This window comes from Eretmochelys imbricata, chromosome 24 (assembly GCF_965152235.1).
Source record: "Eretmochelys imbricata isolate rEreImb1 chromosome 24, rEreImb1.hap1, whole genome shotgun sequence".
Classification (NCBI taxonomy): domain Eukaryota; kingdom Metazoa; phylum Chordata; order Testudines; family Cheloniidae; genus Eretmochelys; species Eretmochelys imbricata.
Genome location: NC_135595.1, coordinates 10097552 through 10118622, shown reverse-complemented (window position 1 = coordinate 10118622; position 21071 = coordinate 10097552). Strand labels below are relative to the sequence as shown.

General features: G+C 51.0%; 1 protein-coding gene and 1 long non-coding RNA gene across 2 annotated transcripts in view; one reads left to right on the top strand and one right to left on the bottom strand.

The window, feature by feature from the left end:
* The window catches only part of F11R (F11 receptor), a 49864-nt gene extending 45418 nt beyond the window's left edge, over nucleotides 1–4446 (bottom strand). Inside the window, exon 1 of the mRNA XM_077841080.1 lies at nucleotides 4279–4446. Within this exon, the coding sequence (XP_077697206.1) occupies nucleotides 4279–4336 (58 nt within the window). The 5' untranslated portion in view covers nucleotides 4337–4446. The remainder of the gene's footprint in view (nucleotides 1–4278) is intronic.
* LOC144279533 (uncharacterized) lies at nucleotides 4315–10671 on the top strand. Its single transcript, XR_013348682.1, has 4 exons — nucleotides 4315–4419; nucleotides 5314–5415; nucleotides 8585–9169; nucleotides 10107–10671. It is a non-coding gene; the product is annotated as an uncharacterized LOC144279533 (long non-coding RNA).
* The last annotated feature ends 10400 nt before the right edge of the window (nucleotides 10672–21071 follow it).

The following is a 21071-nucleotide window of genomic DNA, read 5'->3' as shown; positions in this document are numbered from 1 at the left end:
GTGAAAACACTACTACTAGGCATCGTGTTAGCATCTTGAGTTAAAGTCTATAGGGCAGCCTCAGATGCACTGCTAATCCAAGCTAAAAGACAAGTGTCTTCATTATTATTTTAACCCAAATTAGTGAACCTGAATTAATACACTTTTTTTTCCAGCAGTGTAGCCTACCCTTTGACTCACTTCTCAAACCTTCCCCTCCTCCCGCATCTCTGCTTCTCTCTTGACACAGGATCTTATCAATTTCTTCCCAGGAAAACAAAAAACAAAGATCTGCTTGCCTTTTCTTCACCTACCCCTCCACCTCACAACTCTCTCCTCCTTCTCCCTGATCACAGACAGAAGTTTCTCATCTTCTTTCCTTCTCCAACACCTCCACTTGCCTCATTGACTCCATCCCACACACCCATTACCATCCCATCTCCTCTCTCCCTTTTGTCTCTAATCTCATTGAATACATGATCTACAATCCCTGGCTGGAATTCCTCTCCTCCAATTCCATCCTAGACCAGGGCCAGTACTGGCAGGGAGGGGAGAAGGGCTTGCAGGGCCTATAGCCATCCTAAAATTTGTCTTAGCCCTCCCCAGCAGCTGCCATTCTCCAGCCACCCAGCTCTGAAGGCAGAGCAGAGGCTGCTGGCTGGGCATGCAGCTCCAGCAGCATTGGAGAAGTAAGGCCAAGCGGGGGGAAGGGGGGTGCACGCCTGACAGTAGCCCCCGGCCTGTGTCCCCGCTCGCTGGGACATGATGCCCAAGGCAGGTGAAAGGCTGGAGCTCTCCACAGCGGCCTGGACTGACCCACTCTGGCCCAGGCTCCTGGACCCTGACCCCCCACAATCACTGCTCCCCGAGGGCTCTGCTGGCCCTGGAGCCAGGTCCCCACACCCAGGCAGCTCCTGCCAGCTGCAAGCAGCCAGTGCCCCACATTGCCCAGCTCCAGCTTCAGACCTGGCTGGAGGTAGGGCCTCATGGCAAGCGGGGGCACAGCTCCCCAATTTTCTGTCTGGCCCACCTCAGCCCCTCCCCCCCCCGCCCCACCAGGAAGAGGCTAGGGTTGCCAGGTGTCCAGTTTTCGACCAGAAAGCCTGGTTGAAGAGAGACCCTGGCAGCTCCGGTCAGCACCATTAAAAGTCCGGTTGGTGCGGGGCTGGCAGACTCACTACCTGGCTCTATGTGGCTCACCGGAAGCGGCAACATGTCCCTTGGCTCCTAGGCAGAAGAATGGCCAAGGGGGGTTCTATGTGCAGCCCCCGCCCTGAGCGCTGACTCTGCAGCTCCTGGCTGCGCCTCCACCTAGGAGCCAAGGGACATGTCACCACTTCCAGAGAGCTGCCCAAGGTGAGTGCTGCCTGGAGCCCACACCCCTCACCACACCCCAACCCTGAGCCCCATCCCACACCCAAACTCCCTCCCGAAGCCCCTCCTGTGCCCCAACCCCCTGCCCCAGATCGGAACCTCCTCCTACACGCCAAACCCCTAATCCCTGGCCCCACCCCAGAGCCCAGCCCTCAAACTTCACCTGCCTCCCGCACCCTGAACCTCTCATTTCTGGCCCCAACCCAGAGTCCATACCCCCTCCCACACTCCAACCCCCTGCCTCAGCCCAGAGCCCCTCTCTCCCACACTCCGAAGCCAGCCCGGAGCCTCCTCCAACACGCCGAACACCTTGGCCCCAGCCCAGAGCACCCTTCTGCACTCCAAACCCCTCATCCCCGGCCCCACCCCAGAGCCCAAACCCCAACCCTCTGCACCAGCCCAGTGAAAATGAACCAGTGAGAGAAGGTGGTAGTGGAGAGCGAGCGACAGAGGGAGGGGGGAATGGAGTGAGCAGGGGCGAGGCCTCGACAGAGGCTGGCACCACCTGTCCTAGACCCTATCCAATCCAGCTTCCACCCCTTGCACTCAACTGAAACTGCTCCCACCAAAGTCTCTAATAACCTCCTCTTAGCCAAAGCTCAGAATCAGTACTCCATCCTCATCCTCTCCTTGACCTATCAGCCACCTTTGACATAGCTGACCACGCTCCGCTTCTTGAAATCTTGTCCCTCCTAGGCTTCCCTGACTGTCCTCTCCTGGTTCTCCTCCTACCTCTCTAATCACTCCTTCAGTAGGTTCCCCCCCCCCAAGCTTTTTGGGGAGTTCTACAGGGCTCTGTCCTTAGTCCCCTTCTCTTCTTCTATACCTTATAACTGGCAAAAAGAAAAGGAGTACTTGTGGCATCTTAGAGACTAACAAATTTATTTGAGCATAAGCTTCCGTGAGCTACAGCTCACTTCGTCGGATGCATCAAATGTTCAAATAAATTTGTTGGTCTCTAAGGTGCCACAAGTACTCCTTTTCTTTTTGAGAATACAGACTAACATGGCTGCTACTCTGAAACCTTATAACCGGTATTATTTGCAAACACAAGTTGGCAACTACCATCTCTGCACTGACAGCTCAGACCTAGGTCTATTTCAGATCAGTCGCCTTCTGTCCAAATCTCAGCCTCTCTCTCTGATATTGCCTTGTGGATGTCTAGCCAGTATCAGGCTCAAGCCGTCTTTTGGTTCTGTGTTTGTACACGGCTTACCACAATAGAGATCCTGGTCTGTGACTAAGGCTCCTAGATGCTCGGATAATAGTAATAGCTTGAGAACTTTCAAAATTAAACACCTATTTAAAGCAAATCCTGATAGATTTGAGTTAATAGCTCTTTCTAGAAGATTCAGACACCCTTTTGGTTGAAAAGACTCCAGCTCTCTCATCCTCCAGCAAGGACAGGGAAGACAAGACTTGATATTCCTAAATGTAAAGTTACAGAAAGAAAATGAAACTTTACGACATTCAGGCTGCTCTTATACATCATAAAAGCAGCATAAAGGGAACAACAGCTTTAAACAAACAAAGCTTTCCCAGCAGTATTTGCAATCCAAACATGCCAAGTGCATGAAAACACTGGAACAATGGCAGAAAGACTACCCAAAAAAATACAACTAATTTTCATTGTTTAAGTGCAAGAAGTGAATAGCCTCAATGGTGAAGACCGAACTGGATTTCTAGAGTGATTCCAGTTTCCAGAATTTGAGGTGTTCTTGTCAATACAGGAAAGGGCATTTGTTTAGCAGCATCTAGGATTTGTGACTTAACAGGTCTCCAACTGTGAGCATTGTGAAAACAGAGCCTCCTGCAATCAGTATTGCACAGGCCCCTCTACATGCCGCTGATAAGGAATCAACAGCATTTTACAAACAGTGTTTAACTCACAAGGAAAGAAACAACTTCCCCCATTTCAGACCAAGCAAAAATTCAGAATGAAGCATCGCTAAAATCCACCTCCACCCTCCCAGGCCTTTTATCTGCCCAGAAGGGGCCTGGGGAGGGCTCTACAGAGGTTCAAACTCAAAGCACCAAATGTTTAGCACAATCCTCAAACCCCAAAGGCAATACGGGCCAATGCAGGGTGGGGACTCAGCTGAGAAAAGGAGGCTCAGCAACAAAACGAGCAACCTGTGAAGCAAGGAGCAAGACCTGGGAGCAAAGGCAGCCCCAAGGTGCAGGGGTCTCAACATTTCAAAGAGAGACAGACAGACACAGCCCCATGTAACATCACCACCCAACGTGATAAAAAAGTGAAGCTCCTGAACTGCCTTCCTGCCCCCTCCCCCCCGCCCGCCCGCCCCAAGGCCCCCTCCTCTGCCCGCCCGCCCCATTACCCCTGCCCCCGCCTCCAGGCCCTAGGCCCCCTCCTCTACCTGCCCGCCCGCCCCCCCCATTGCCCCTGCCCCCGCCTCCAGGCCCTAGGCCCCCTCCTCTACCCTCCCCCCCGCCCGCCCCCGCCTCCAAGCCCTAGGCCCCCTCCTCTACCCTCCCCCCAGGCCCAAGGCCCCAGGCCCCCTCCTCTGCCTGCCCGCCCGCCCGCCCCATTGCCCCTGCCCCCTTGCCCAAGGCCCCCTCCTCTGCCCGCCCGCCCCCCATACCCCTGCCCCCTCCTCTACCCTCCCTCCCGCCCGCCCCCCATGCCCAAGGCCCCAGGCCCCCTCCTCTGCCTGCCCGCCCGCCCCATTGCCCCTGCCCCCTCGCCCAAGGCCCCCTCCTCTGCCCGCCCGCCCCATTGCCCCTGCCCCCTCCTCTACCCACCCTCCCGCCCGCCCCCCATGCCCAAGGCCCCCTCGTCTGCCCGCCCGCCCCATTGCCCCTGCCCCCTCCTCTACCCTCCCGCCCGCCCGCCCGCCCGCCTCCCGGCCCAACGCCCCCTTCCCCTCCCAGCCCCCTCACTCCTGCCCCCGGCGCGGCACTCACAGGAGCTGACGCTGAGGAGCACGAAGTGGAGCCGGCCCCACGCCCCGGGCCCAGCCATCGCCCCGCGACCCACGGAACTCCGAGAGGCGACGCCCGCCGCTGCCTGACTGAGCCCCACCCGGCCCGGCTCACCGCCCGCAGGTGAGGTCCCGCCCTTCCGCCAGGTGAGGCCCCGCCCTCTGTGCCCCCATTGGATCCCGGCCAACGCTCACCGCCCCGTGCACCCCGCCTCCAGGTGTTGATTGGATTCCGGTACGGTATCGTCGATGGCGTCAGCCCTGTGTCCTGACTGGCTATCACACCTACAGCTCCGCCCTGATTGGTTACCAGTGGGGGCCCTTCACCTCGCCCCCGTGAACTTAGTTACCGCCCCAAGGCCCTCCCCTCCCCCCGCCAGGCCGCTCAGGTTGTCATGGTGACGGAGGCCTTCCTCGGTTCCACTGGCCCGGACTGTTCCAAAGAACGCGACCCCCGCTCGGCGCTGATGGGGGCGGGGCTGCACCCAGGGACTGGCCCCCCCCAAATCAGAGAGGCCGCTGGGAGAAAGCTGCCCCCCCCCGCGCTGCCCCAGCCCAGCTCACCCCCCACCCGTGTCCTGCACGCAGCTTCCTCCCACTGGCCTAGCGCCCGGCCCAGCTCACCCCCCTCCTGCACCTCCCTGTGGCCCAAGGTCCCCCCCTTCCCCCGTCCCTGCACCCAGGCTTAACCTCCCCACCGCCCCGTGGCCAGGAGCCCCTCTGGCCAGGTCATCTCTCCCTCCTGCCCCGCCCAAGCCAGCCCTCCTCCCCAGCCCCTGCGGCCCAGCCACGGCCCAGCTCACTCCCCACCCCATGGTTCCCTGGACCCAAGCCCAGCCCCTCTCCCTGCCCCTGGTGGCCCAGCGCCCCGCCCTGCCGCCTGGTCTTAGTGTGACAAGGCGGCCTGAGGCTGGGTGCTGGGGAGACGCTCCTCTCCCTCAGGCTCTGGCCCTGTCTCCATTCGGGGCCCCGCAGGCGGGTCTGAGCCAGCCGGAGAAACAGCATTTCCCTCCCACAGGGGAATCCAGACATTTGGGAAATGTTCTCCGCGGAACAGAAAGTCCGAACACATTCCATTCGGGGACCTCGAAACGTTTTGATCCTGCTGAACCATCATCATGTAATGTAACAAATGAAATACAGTACCTCATATGCACAGATGCTATATAGACCATTGCAATCAGGTCATGGATTTATGGGCAGACTTTATAGGCATGGGGGAATAAATTGGCAGGTTGGGTTGTAACTCCTTCCTGAGTGTGCCCTGCCCCCTCCCTTCTGCTTTCTTTGTTGTTTCTTTCCCTCTGTTTCTCTCCTTTCTGGCCATGTCTACACTACAGCTCCTTGGCTGGTGTTTAGTCTAGACGCAGCATTCGCCAACAGAACGAATTCTTCTTGGGCCATAGCTGCACCACCTCACCAAACCGCAGTCACTATTCCAATGGAAGCGCTCTTCTGTCGATATCGTTGCATCTATACTGGGGGTTCTGCCAGCATAGCTGTCAAGTAGGGTTTGTGATTTTTTTCACACTCCCAGCCAACATAGCCAGGCTGGCAAAACCTTGTAATATAGATGAGGCCCCAGTTTTTGTTGCCTGTTACAGAGACAAGGTGGGGAACGTAATATCTTTTGTTGGACCAATTTCTGTGGCTGAGAGAGACAAGTTTTTGAGCTAACACAGAGCTCTTCTTCAGGTCTGGACTGAACACAGCTACAACAACGCTGAATATTGCCTTTAATGTCATTTGTATTTTGTTTTGTGTGTAATAATTACTATGTTTGATCATGTTATCCTCTGTAGGGTAACTTCTGCTATAGTGTTTGTGTTTAGTTTATTATTATTATGTTGTTCTATATAAACTTCAATTGACATACCCTATCAATATTATATTCAAATTAATGTTATAATATGAAAGTCAAAATGAAATGAAAACAAAATGTTTTTACCCTATCAAAATGAAACATTTCAGCATTCTCAGAACAAAACAAGACAGTCAAAATGATGGTTAGGATCCGAGCCCGGGACTTGGAAGATACAATTTCAATTCGCTGTCCCAAAGGCTTCCTGTGTGACCTTGGCCCAGTCACTTAGCCACTCTGAGCCTCAGTTCTCCATCTGTACAATGGGGATGACAGCACTGCTCTACCTCAGAGGGACCACGACCAATGCGAGCTGCAGGGGTGGCACCCATGGACGGGGCAGCATGCAGCAGAGTCACCTGGCCCCACCTCTGTGTAGGAGCCGGAGGGAGGACATGCCACTGCTTCCGGGAGCCGTGCGGAGCAGCCCCCAACCTTACACTCTGGCTGAAGCACCAGAGAGGGGCAAGCCCTAGACTCTGCTCCCCAGCGGGAGCTCAACGGCCAGATTAAAACGGCTGGCGGGCTGGATGCGGCCCACGGGCTGTAGTTTGCCCACCCTTGCTTTAAGGGAATAATATACACTTTAAATGGAGCTCCCCAGACACTTTCACTTAAACACACTGGATTAGATAAAACATTAAAAACAAGTTTATTAGCTACAAAGAGAGAGATTTTGAGTGCAAGCAATAAGGCATAAGAGTCAGAAATGGTTCCAAGAAAAACAATAATCAAATGCTTTCTAGTGCTTAGCTTAACAAACTATAATAGATCTAAAGCAAAGTTTCTCACGACATGCTTCCAACAGCATTACTGATCAAACTCTTCAAGTCGGGACCCCTCCCCTGAAGTCTAACGGCTGCTTCTTTTGTTTTGTTAGGCACAAAGAGTGAGACGGACGGGAGAGACAGGGGTCCCTTGGGGTGTTTGTCTCTCCTTTTAATAGTTTCAGTCCCCCTCTTGAAAAACATTTCCAACTAAGAAAGAGGAGACAAAGAGTCTGTGTCGAAGGATATTCCCTGCTGGGTTTTGTCACCTGTGTTTGACATGCAGGTTTCCTTTTGTTTCCTCTCTTGCCCCTTTCTGCTTGATAACTCTTTACAGCTTAAATGCAAATTAAGGCAAACACACCTTTGTTTAGGACAAACCTGTTTGCCGACTTCTACCTGGGCAGAGCTGTGGGTTTGGAACATGTTCTAATAACATCATACAGGGGAATTATCACTTCACATGGTGCTAGGTGCTGTGCAAACACACTGCTGATGTGTTCTACCCCTTCCCCTATTCTGTGTCTGGTCTAGTTAGATCAGGGGTTCTCAAACTGGGGGTCAGGACCCCTCAGGGGGTCACGAGATTATTACATGGGGGGTTGTGAGCTGTCAGCCTTCACTGCAAACCTTGCTTTGCCTCCAGCATTTATAATGGTGTTAAATATATAAAAAAGTATTTTTTATTTATAAGGAGGATTGCACTCAGAGGCAGGCTATGTGAAAGGGGTCACCAGTACAAAAGTTTGAGAACCACTGAGTTAGATTGTAAGCTCTTTGGGGGTGGGGATTGTCTACTTCTCTCTGGTTGCACAGCACCTACCACAATAGGGCCCCATTCTTGGTTGTCCTTAGCCACTACCACAATAAACATAATTAATAATAAGGTTTAGTTAAACTGGTACAACATGGTATGTAGCCAAGGCTAACATTTTTAAAACCTCCTAAGTGACTTAGGGCTTGTCTGCACATTCAAGTTATTCTGGACTGAGGTAGAGTGTAAATTTAAAGAGGAATAGCTATTCTGGAATACCTCCCTGGCTGGAGAAGTCCTAAGTCCCATTTTCAAAAGTAGCTTTCAATGAGATATAGGCTCCTAAGTGCCACCAGCCTTGTCTACACTTAAAAGCTTTGCGACTTTATCTAGGTCAGCATAGTTAAAGTGGCAAATGCCCCCTAGAATAGATGCAGTTATACCAGTATACAAGTGCTTATACCAGTATAGCTTCTCCACTTAGGTGAGCGGTGCATACACTAGGCAATCTGGAGGCTACACTACAAAAGCTCTGCTGGACGGTAGAGTTGTACCAGCAGAGCTATGCAGTCTAAGGCCTGGTCTACACTACGAGTTTCGGTCAAATTTAGCAGCGTTATCTCGATTTAACCCTGCACCCGTCTACATGATGAAGCCCTTTTTTTCGACTTAAAGGGCTCTTAAAATCGATTTCTTTACTCCACTCCCGACGAGGGGATTAGCACTGAAATTGGTCTTGCCGGGTCAAATTTGGGGTACTGTGGACACAATTCGACGGTATTGGCCTCCGGGAGCTATCCCAGAGTGCTCAGTTGTGACCGCTCTGGACAGTGCTCTCAACTCAGATGCAGTGGCCAGGTAGACAGGAAAACCGCGAACTTTTGAATCTCATTTTCTGTTTGGCCAGCGTGGTGAGCTCACCTGCACAGGTCACCATCACAGGAGACCATGCAGTCCCAGAATCGCCGAAGAGCTCCAGCATAGACCGAACGGGAGCTACGGGATCTGATTGCTGTATGGGGAGATGAATCCATGCTGGCGGAACTCCATTCAAAAAGATGAAATGCCAAAATATTTGAAAAAATCTCCAATGGCATGAAGGACAGAGGCTAGTGCAGCAGTGCCGCATGAAAATTAAGGAGCTCAGGCAAGCCTACCAAAAAAAACAGAGAGGCAAATGGCCGCTCCAGTTCAGAGCCCTAGACATGCCGCTTCTATGATGAGCTGCATGCCATTCTAGGGGGTGCAGCCACCACTACCCCAACCCTGTGCTTTGACTCTGTCCAAGGAGTGGGAGGCAACACGGAAGCAGGTTTCGGGGGTGAGGAAAATGATGAGGAGGAGGAGGTTGTAGATAGCTCACAGCAAGGAAGCGGAGAAACCAGTTTCCCCAACAGCCAGGATCTGTTTATCACCCTGGACCTGGACCCAGTACCCCCCGAACCCACCTAAGGCGGGATCCCGGACCCTGAAGGCAGAGAAGGGACCTCTGGTGGGTGTACCTTTGTAAATATTATACATGATTTAAAAGCAAGCGTGTCTAATGATTAATTTGCCCTGGCATTTGCGGCCAGTACAGCTACTGGAAATGTCTGTTAACGTGTCCGGGGATGGAGCGGAAATCCTCCAGGGACATCTCCATAAAGCTCTCCTGGATGTACTCCCAAAGCCTTTACAAAAGGTTTCTGGGGAGGGCAGCCTTATTCCGTCCTCCATGGTAGGACACTTTATCACGCCAGGCCAGTAGTACGTAGTCGGGAATCATTGCAGAGCAAAGCATTGTAGCGTATGGTCCCGGTGTTTGCTGGTATTCAAACAACATCTGTTCTTTATCTCTCCGTGTTACCCTCAGGAGAGTGATATCATTCATGGTTACCTCGTTGAAATAGGGTAGTTTTAGTAAGTGGACATGCAGAGGTGCCCATTCCTGCTGTGCTGTTTGCCTGTGGCTGAACAGAAATCTTCCCCGCTGTTAGCCACGCAGGGGGGGGAGGGGTGAAGCCATCATTCCAGAGAATTGAGAGCGGGGGAGGGTTAGTTGGGTTTCTGCTGCATGTGAACCTGGAAACCGCAGGCCCTCCTTTTAAATTGCCAACCCATTTTTAATGGCCAACGCAACAGCTACTTTGTATGGGAAACAAGGGCGCTGCTGTTTGAAGCCATTCCCACATGTTATGAAGGTTAAAAAAGCCAAAAGACTGTGGCTTACCATGGCTGCCTGCAAGCCGAATTCTGCTGCCCGGCCCTGCATGAGTGATCTCTCACACGAAACCAGTAGACCCTCAGTAAGAGGCAAAATGCAACCTTGTAATGAAAGCACATGTGCTATGTAATGTTAACAGCAAGATTTATTGTGAAAGAGTGTACCCATTGTTCTATAAAATGTGTTGTTTTAACTACCACTCTCCCTTTTTTTTTCCCTCCACCAGCTGTATATGTTTCTCCTTCCCAGAGGCTAGTGAAGATTAGAAGGCGAAAAAAACGCACTCGTGATGAAATGTTCTCTGACCTCATGCTGTCCTCCCACACTGACAGAGCACAGCAAAATATGTGGAGGCAGACAATCTCAGAGTGCAGGAAAACACAGTATGACCGCAAGGAGAGGTGGAGGGCTGAAGATGGTAGGTGGCGTCAGCTTGCTGAAAGAAGGCAGGAGTCAATGCTCAAGCTGCTGGAGGATCAAACTCATATGCTCCATTATATGGTTGAGCTGCAGAAAAGGCAAAAGGAGCACAGACCACTGCTACAGCCCCTGTGTAACCAACTGCCCTCCTCCCCAAGTTCCATAGCCTCCTCACCAAGACACCCAAGAACGTGGTGGGGGGGCCTCCAGCCACCCAGCCACTCCACCCCAGAGGATTGCCCAAGCAACAGAAGGCTGGCATTCAATAAGTTTTAAAGTTTTAAAGTGCTGTGTGGCCTTGTCCTTCCCTCCTCCACCACCCCTCCCGGTGCTTCCCTCCTCCACCACCCCGCCTGGGCTACCTTGGCAGTTATCCCCCTATTTGTGTGATGAATAAATAAAGAATGTATGAATGTGAAGCAACAATGACTTTATTGCCTCTGCAAGCGGTGATCGAAGTGGGGAGGGGAGGGTGCTTAGCTTACAGGAAAGTAGAGTGAACCCGCGGGTGGGGTTCCATCAAGGAGAAACAAACAGAACTTTCACACCGTAGCCTGGCCATTCCTAAAACTGCTTTTCAAAGCTTCTCTGATGCGCACCGCACCCTCCTGTACTCTTCTAACTGCCCTGGTGTCTGGCTGTGCGTAATCAGCGGCCAGGCGATTTGCCTCAACCTCCCACCCCGCCATAAACATCTCCCCCTTATTCTCACAGATATTGTGGGGCGAACAGCAAGCAGTAATAACAGTGGGAATATTGGTTTCGCTGAGGTCTAACCGAGTCAGTAAACTGCACCAGCGCATTCTACCACCATTCTGCAATTGCTCAGCCTATAGTTGAACAGCTCCAGACTACTGTCCAGGCTGCCTGTGTATGGCTTCATGAGCCATGGCATTAAGGGATAGGCTGGGTCTCCAAGGATAACTATAGGCATTTCAACATCCCCAACGGTTATTTTCTGGTCTGGAAAGTAAGTCCCTTGCTGCAGCTGTTGAAACAGACCAGAGTTTCTGAAGATGCGAGCGTCATGTACCTTTCCCGGCCATCCCACATTGATGTTGGTGAAATGTCCCTTGTGATCCACCAGTGCTTGCAGCACCATTGAAAAGTACCCCTTGTGGTTTATGTACTCGCTGCCTTCGTGCTCTGGTGCCAAGATAGGGATATGGGTTCTGTCTATCGCCCCACCACAGTTAGGGAATCCCATTGCAGCAAAGCCATCCACTATGACCTGCACATTTCCCAGAGTCACAACCCTTGATATCAGCAGCTCAGTGATACTTGCATCACAGCAGCCCCCACAGTAGATTTGCCCACTCCAAATTGATTCCCGACTGACGGGTAGCTGTCTGGCGTTGCAAGCTTCCACAGGGCTATCGCCACTCACTTCTCAACTGTGAGGGCTGCTCTCATCTTGGTATTCTTGCACTTCAGGGCAGGGAAAAGCAAGTCACAAAGTTCCATGAAAGTGTCCTTACACATGCGAAAGTTTTGCAGCCACTGGGAATTGTCCCAGAGCTGCAACACTGTATGATTCCACCACTCTGTGCTTGTTTCCTGGGCCCAGAATCGGCGTTCCACACCATGAACCTGCCCAATTGACACCATGATGTGCACATTGCAGGGGCCTGTACTTTGTGAGAAGTCTATGTCCATGTCCTCATCATTCTCGTTACCACGCTGCAGGTCGCCTCCTCCTTGCCTGGTTTCGCTTTTCTTGCATGTTATGGTTCTGCATATCCTGCTGGATAAAGTGTGCGGTGTTTATACTGCTCATAATTGCCGCGGTGATCTGAGCAGGCTCCGTGTTCCCAGTGTTATGGTGTCTGCACTGAAATAAGGCGCGAAACGATTGTCTGCCTTTGCTCTGACGGAGGGAGGGGCAACTGACAACATGGCTTACAGGGTTGGCTTACAGGGAATTAAAATCAACAAAGGGGGTGGCTTTGCATCAAGGAGAAACAGAATGGCCCCCTCAAGGATAGAACTCAAAACCCTGGGTTTAGCAGGACGTTGATTTCACGGAGGGAGAGAGGGAGGAAATGAATACAAAACAAAACAAATCTGGTCTATTTCTTGTTTTGATCAACTTCATCTATCTTTACACATCTTGCTGGCAGGAGATTGTGCAGTACGACTGCTGGCTATCGTCTTCTCCTGGCTGCTCATTAGAAGACGGTGCAGTAGGACTGCTGGCCGGACTGAACTGCCATGAGACAAAACTTAAAAGGGAAATGACCTGGCTGAGTCATTCCCATGTTTGCCCAGGCGCCCCGACCGACTTCACCGAGGTCGGCTAAAAGAGCACCCTGGAGTACGGTGACGATGGCTACCAGTCATACTGCACTGGCTGCGGCCAAAAGGCAATGAGCTGCTGCTGTGTAGCAATGCAGTACCGCGTCTGCCAGCACCCAGGAGACATACGGTGACGGTGAGCTGAGTGGGCTCCATGCTTGCCGTGGTATGGCGTCTGCACGGGTAACCCTGGAAAAAAGGCACGAAATGATTGTCTGCCGTTGCTTTCACGGAGAGAGGGAGGGAAGTGGGGGCCTAACAATATGTACCTAGACAATGTTTTTGCCCCATCAGGCATTGGGATTTCTATCCAGAATTCAAATGGGCGGCGGAGACTGTGGGAACTGTGGGATAGCTACCCACAGTGCAACGCTCTGGAAGTCGACAGTTGCCTCAGTCGTGTGGACGCACTCCGCCGACTAAATGCACTTAGAGCATTTGTGTGGGGACACACATAATCGACTGTATAAAAACGCTTTCTACAAAACCGACTTCTGTAAATTCAACCTAATTTATTAGTGTAGACATGGCCTAAGTCCCCTAGTGGATCTGCAGTGTATACCAGCAAAAGGAGTTCTTTTGCTATCGTTAAGCCCCAAGCGACATGAAGCTATACTAGCAAAAGAGTCATCTACATGGGATGGGTTGCCAGCATGGCTACGTCAGTTGGGATGTGAATTTTTTTCACACTCATAGCTATGCCGGCAAAACTGTTTAGTGTAGACCCAGCCTTAGGCTCCTAAATCATTTAAGTGCTTTTGCAGATGTTACCCCCAGGTCTAATTGACTGCAGGATCTGAGGAATATTTATATGGGTTTAAGGGTGTCCACCCACCCTCATGCACTGGGTTAACAAAACATATTTTTCATTACACCTTTTGTTAAAACAGTGCTATTTGGCATGTCTCTTCCCCTCTTTCTCTCTCTATCCCCACCTTCAGTTTTCCATATTCCTGTCTTTCTTTCCCTGTGTTCCCTCTGTCCACCGCCTTTTAGCTTCGCTACCAAAGGCTGTGGCATTATAATTCAGCTGGTTCTGATTAAGCAGCACCATAAAAATAGGTCCATAATTTTTATTTATAATGGAAATCCCTTTCCTGGCCTCCCCTCCCTCCCAAACTAATTCAAAAAGGGCTTTTCCGCAATTTTGCAGAAGAACCCACGCCCCAGAGTGATGTAGCTGTGCTGATCTGGCTTCCCACCCAATGACATAATATTGCACATCTCGCCTGCCCCAGGTACTACCAATGTTACATATGCCTTGTGTTATCCCATTGGTTTCCATTAGCCAGCTCCAGTCAGCCTGATTCAGAGAAAGGTGGAGGGAGTCAGGGGTTGCAAAAATTCAGACACTGTTTTTCTTCTCTGGTACTCTGTGTCCCCCTACAAGATGTGTTGATTGCTACAATATTACTTGTGGTGAGGGGGACAGGGGGGCTCACCTCCCGGGTACTGTGGACATTGTTATCACTGGTGGATGCATAGAACCCTTCATTTTCAGTTTTTATTTTATTTATTTTTTCATGGGAATTGATCAGTGTTTATTACCACAACCACAAAAACAAAGGTGAAACTCAGTGCAAAAAACTTCTAATCATTTTTCTGAGTAAATATCAGGGTCTATTTTGGTGGTCTGAAAGATAGGGGGGAAAGTATTCAGTAGATTAATGCTTTGAATTCCATTCATCAATGTGGTTTGCTGCAGAACGAAAACACATTGCCATCTCTGAGTTTATTAGAGAATATATCTCTAATCCCCAAATAAAACTTTTCATTTGAATAAACAGTTTACTGTTGTAGACTTAGAACTATTAGCCTATAAATATTTACAGTAAAAACTTTTTTATCCAGCATGTTGGGGGAATGGGGGGTGCCGGTGTGATGTTGCACTCTATGCCCTGGTCTACACTAGGACTTTAGGTCGAATTTAGCAGCATTAAATCGATGTAAACCTGCACCCGTCCACACGATGAAGCCCTTTATTTCGACTTAAAGGGCTCTTAAAATCGATTTCTTTACTCCACCCCTGACAAGTGGATTAGCGCTTAAATCGGCCTTGCCGGCTTGAATTTGGGGTACTGTGGACACAATTCAACGGTATTGGCCTCCGGGAGCTATCCCAGAGTGCTCCATTGTGACTGCTCTGGACAGCACTCTCAACTCAGATGCACTGGCCAGGTAGACAGGAAAAGAACCGCGAACTTTTGAATCTCATTTCCTGTTTGGCCAGCGTGGCAAGCTGCAGGTGACCATGCAGAGCTCATCAGCAGAGGTGACCATGATGGAGTCCCAGAATCGCAAAAGAGCTCCAGCATGGACCGAACGGGAGGTACGGGATCTGATCGCTGTTTGGGGAGAGGAATCCGTGCTATCAGAACTCCGTTCCAGTTTTCGAAATGCCAAAACCTTTGTCAAAATCTCCCAGGGCATGAAGGACAGAGGCCATAACAGGGACCCGAAGCAGTGCCACGTGAAACTGAAGGAGCTGAGGCAAGCCTACCAGAAAACCAGAGAGGCGAACGGCCGCTCCGGGTCAGAGCCCCAAATATGCCGCTTCTATGATGAGCTGCATGCCATTTTAGGGGGTTCAGCCACCACTACCCCAGCCGTGTTGTTTGACTCCTTCAATGGAGATGGAGGCAATACGGAAGCAGGTTTTGGGGACGAAGAAGATGATGAAGATGATGAGGTTGTAGATAGCTCACAGCAAGCAAGCGGAGAAACCGGTTTTCCCGACAGCCAGGAACTGTTTGTCACCCTGGACCTGGAGCCAGTACCCCCAAACCCACCCAAGGCTGCCTCCTGGACCCAGCAGGCGGAGAAGGGACCTCTGGTGAGTGTACCTTTTAAAATACTGTACGTGGTTTAAAAGCAAGCATGTGAAAGGATTATTTTGCCCTGGCATTTGCGGTTCTCCTGGATGTACTCCCAAAGCCTTTGCAAAAGGTTTCTGGGGAGGGCAGCCTTATTGCGTCCTTCATGGTAGGACACTTTACCACTCCAGGCCAGTAACACGTACTCGGGAATCATTGTACAACAAAGCATTGCAGTGTATGTTTGCTGGCGTTCAAACAACATCCGTTCTTTATCTCTCTGTGTTATCCTCAGGAGAGTGAGATATAATTCATGGTCACCTGGTTGAAATAGAGTGCTTTTCTTCAGGGGACACTCAGAGGAGCCATTCCTGCTGGGCTGTTTGCCTGTGGCTAAACAGAAATGTTCCCCACTGTTAGCCACAGGGAGGGGGGAAGGTTGAGGCGGTAGCCACGCGGTGGGGGGAGGCAAAATGCGACCTTGTAACGAAAGCACATGTGCTATGTATGAAATGTTAACAGCAAGGTTTACCCTGAAAGAGTGTAGCCACTGTTTTATAAAATGTGTCTTTTTAAATACCGCTGTCCCTTTTTTTTCTCCACCAGCTGCATGTGTTTCAATGATCACAGGATCTTCTCCTTCCCAGAGGCTAGTGAAGCTTAGAAAGAAAAAAAAACGCACTCGCGATGAAATGTTCTCCGAGCTCATGCTGTCCTCCCACACTGACAGAGCACAGACGAATGCGTGGAGGCAAATAATGTCAGAGTGCAGGAAAGCACAAAATGACCGGGAGGAGAGGTGGTGGGCTGAAGAGAGTAAGTGGCGGGCTGAAGAGAGTAAGTGGCAGGCTGAAGACAGGGCTGAAGCTCAAATGTGGCGGCAGCGTGATGAGAGGAGGCAGGATTCAATGCTGAGGTTGCTGGAGGACCAAACCAGTATGCTCCAGTGTATGGTTGAGCTACAGCAAAAGCAGCTGGAGCACAGACTGCCACTACAGCCCCTGAGTAACCAACCGCCCTCCTCCCCAAGTTCCATAGCCTCCACTCCCAGACGCCCAAGAACGCGGTGGGAGGGCCTCCGGCCAACCAGCCACTCCGCCACAGAGGATTGCCCAAAAAAAAGAAGACTGTCATTCAATAAATTTTAAAGTTGTAAACTTTTAAAGTGCTGTGTGGCATTTTCCTTCCCTCCTCCACCACCCCTCCTGGGCTACCTTGGTAGTCATCCCCCTATTTGTGTGATGAATGAATAAAGAATGCATGAATGTGAAACAACAATGACTTTATTGCCTCTGCAAGCGGTGATTGAAGGGAGGAGGGGCGGGTGGTTAGCTTACAGGGAAGTAGAGTGAACCAAGGGGCGGGGGGTTTCATCAAAGAGAAACAAACAGAACTTTCACACCGCAGCCTGGCCAGTCATGAAACTGGTTTTCAAAGCTTCTCTGATGCGTACCGCACCCTCCTGTGCTCTTCTAAACGCCCTGGTGTCTGGCTGCGCGTAACCAGCAGCCAGGCGATTTGCCTCAACCTCCCACCCCGCCATAAACGTCTCCCCCTTACTCTCACAGATATTGTGGAGCACACAGCAAGCAGTATTAACAGTGGGAATATTGGTTTCGCTGAGGTCTAAGCGAGTCAGTAAACTGCGCCAGTGTGCCTTTAAACGTCCAAATGCACATTCTACCACCATTCTGCACTTGCTCAGCCTGTAGTTGAACAGCTCCTGACTACTGTCCAGGCTGCCTGTGTACGGCTTCATGAGCCATGGCATTAAGGGGTAGGGTGGGTCCCCAAGGATACATATAGGCATTTCAATATCCCCAACAGTTATTTTCTGGTCTGGGAATAAAGTCCCTTCCTGCAGCTTTTGAAACAGACCAGAGTTCCTGAAGATGCGAGCGTCATGTACCTTTCCCGGCCATCCCACGTTGATGTTGGTGAAACGTCCCTTGTGATCCACCAGAGGTTGCAGCACTATCGAAAAGTACCCCTTGCGGTTTATGTACTCGGCGGCTTGGTGCTCTGGTGCCACGATAGGGGTATGGGTTCCGTCTATGGCCCCACCACAGTTAGGGAATCCCATTGTAGCAAAGCCATCCACTATGACCTGCACATTTCCCAGGGTCACTACCCTTGATATCAGCAGATCTTTGATTGCGTGGGCTACTTGCATCACAGCAGCCCCAACAGTAGATTTGCCCACTCCAAATTGATTCCCAACTGACCGGTAGCTGTCTGGCGTTGCAAGCTTCCACAGGGCTATCGCCACTTGCTTTTCAACTGTGAGGGCTGCTCTCATCTTGGTATTCATGCGCCTCAGGGCAGGGGAAAGCAAGTCACAAAGTTCCATGAAAGTGCACTTACGCATGCGAAAGTTTTGCAGCCACTGGGAATCGTCCCAGACCTGCAACACTATGCGGTCCCACCAGTCTGTGCTTGTTTCCCGAGCCCAGAATCGGCGTTCCACAGCATGAACCTGCCCCATTAGCACCATGATGCATGCATTGGCAGGACCCATGCTTTCAGAGAAATCTGTGTCCATGTCCTGATCACTCACGTGACCGCGCTGACGTCGCCTCCTCGCCCGGTATCGCTTTGCCAGGTTCTGGTGCTGCATATACTGCTGGATAATGCGTGTGGTGTTTAATGTGCTCCTAATTGCCAAAGTGAGCTGAGCGGCCTCCATGCTTGCCTTGGTATGGCATCCGCACAGAAAAAAGGCGCGGAATGATTGTCTGCCATTGCTCTGACGGAGGGAGGGGCGACTGACGACACGGCTTACAGGGTTGGCTTCAGGGAGGTAAAATCAACAAAGGGGGTGTCTTTACATCAAGGAGATTTCAGGCAGGACTTCACGGAGGGTTCCAATAAGAAATGGTGCACCTAAGTTATTGTTCTTATTGGAACAAGGAGGTTAGCCTGGCCTCTGATTGATACATGGCTAGATTTACCTCGCTGCACCTTCTCTGTGAGTGACTGCAGTGTGACCTAGAGGAATGAGTCCCCTAGACAGGGGAGGAGGCAAATGAGTACAAAACAGATCTGGTCTATTTCTTGTTTTGATCCACTCCATCTATCTTTTACATCTTTGGCTGGCAGCAGACGGTGCAGAAGGACTGCACGCCATCCACATCTCATGGCTGCTCGGCAGAAGATCAGTACGACTGCTAGCCATCCTCATCTCTTGCCTGCCCGGCAGAAGATGGTACAGTACGACTGCTAGCAATCCGTATTGCCTGCCTGCTCACCATAAGACGGTTCAATAGGACTGACTGCAGGACTAAAGAGAATGACCTGGTCAAGTCACTCCAGATTTAGTCCCTGTGCCCATGTCTGCCCAGGCGCTCCCAGCCAACGTGGCCAGGAGCACCTCGGACACGACGAGGACGGCTACCAGTCGTACTGCACCGTCTGCTGCCAGAAGGCAATGGGTTGCTGCTACTGTGTAGCAATGCTGTACCGCGTCTGCCAGCACCCAGGAGACATAAGGTGACGGTTACCTGAGCGGGCTCCATGCTTGCCGTGGTATGGCATCTGCACAGGTAACTCAGGAAAAAAGGCGCGAAACAATTGTCTGCCCTTGCTTTCACGGAGGGAGGGAGGGAGGGAGGGAACAGGGGCCTGGCAGTATGTACCCAGAACCACCCGCGACAATGTTTTAGCCCCATCAGGCATTGGGATCTCAACCCAGAATTCCAATGGACAGCGGAGACTGCGGGAACTGTGGGATAGCTACCCACAGTGCAATGCTCCGGAAGTCGACTCTAGCCTCGGTACTGTGGAAGCGCTCCGCCGAGTTAATGCACTTAATGCACTTAGAGCATTTTCTGTGGGGACACACACACTCGAATATATAAAACCGATTTCTAAAAAACCGACTTCTATAAATTCGACCTTATTCCATAGTGTAGACATACCCTATATGATTTTATAAAAATATGCTAAAGAGTGTTTATATAATGTAACTGGAATATGCTTCATGCAAAAGATGACTTGTAAGGTATCATTACAAAGCTTATAATCCGCTGAGTGTGGTCATCCTATTTATATGTATGTATCACTCTTGTATCTGAAACTAGAAATATGGAATATAACTCTGAGGTCCTATTGTAATTATGCAAAGTGTGGGCCATTAGTGGTGGTTTGGAATCTTGATGGTTCCCATTAACCAGGACAATTGACTGTAGATGGCTCTGTTTACTTGTAAGTCTTCCTGTATACCTGTGTGCTGGCAAGTGGGTAATGAAGTCTTAAAATGACATGTGATCATGTCACCTGAACTGGAATCCATCTTTAACCTAGTGCTTTTCCATTTACAAGGAGGGGTGGGAACCCAGAGAGGGACAAAGGATTTCCACCTTGTGCAAAAGATATATAAGGGGGTGGAACAGAACAAAGGGGGCTGCAGTCATGAGAAATCCCCTAGCTACCACCTGAGCTGGAACAAAGGCTGTACCAGTGGAAAGAATTGTGCCCAGACTAGGAAGGCGTCCAGTCTGTGATAGAAGCTTATTGAAACATCTCTGAGGGTGAGATTTTATCTGTGTTCAGTTTTCTTACTTTTTAGGCTTAGACTTGCGTGTTTTATTTTATTTTGCTTGGTAATTCACTTTGTTCCGTCTATTAGGACTTGGAACCACTTAAATCCTACTTTTTGTACTTAATAAAATCACTTTTTACTTATTAATTAATACACAGTATGTATTAATACCTGGGGGGAGGGGCAAACAGCCGTGCATATCCTTCTGTGTTATAGAGGGCGAACAATTTATGAGTTTACCCTGTAAGCTTTATACAGGGTAAAACAGATTTATTTAGGGTTTGGACCCCATTGGGAGTTGGGTATCTGAGTGTTGGAGACAGGAACACTTCTTAAGCTGTTTTCAGTTAAGCCTGCAGCGTTTGGGCGACGTGGTTCAGACCTGGGTCTGGGTTTGCAGCAGGCTGGTGTGTCTGGCACAACCAGGCAAGGTTCTGAAGTCCCAAGCTGCCAGGGAAAATGGGCTTAGAGGTAGTCTCAGCACATCAATTGGCAGTTCCCAAGGGGGTTTCTGTTATCCAACCCGTCGCAGCAGGTAAGTGAAAAATTCCAGTTAAGTAACAGGGAGGGAGTTTGGGTGCGGGAGGGGGTGCGGGGCAGGGGGTTGGGGTGCAGGAGGGAGTGAGGGATGCGGGCTCTGGGAGGGAGTTTGGGTGCGGTAGGGAGTTAGGGGTGCGGGAGGGGTTTTGGGGTGCCAGATCTGGGGGCAATCAGCTTGGGTGGCTCCCTGCATGCAGCGACCTGTCCCTGCTGCTCTGAGGCAGACGTGCAGCAAGCGGGTCTGCCCGCTGCCCATGCCCCATCTTGAGCACTGGCTCCACAGCTCCCATTGGCCGCGGTTCCCAGCCAGTGGGAGTTGCAGGAGCGGCTCCTGTGGGCAGAGGCAGAGCGCAGAGCCGCCTAGCCACGCCTCCGCCTAGGAGCAGCAGGGACAGGCGGCCGCTTCCGGGGAGCCATGCGGAGCCAGATAGGGAGCCTGCACCAACCAGAGTATAAACCAGACTTTCTATTAAAATTAGAAATGCTGGTTTATAGAGCTTTCCAGTGGGTACAGTGCCGGATAACACAGTTTTTATTGTACATTTAATAATTGGGCCACACAATTTGCAGTGCATACGCTCAA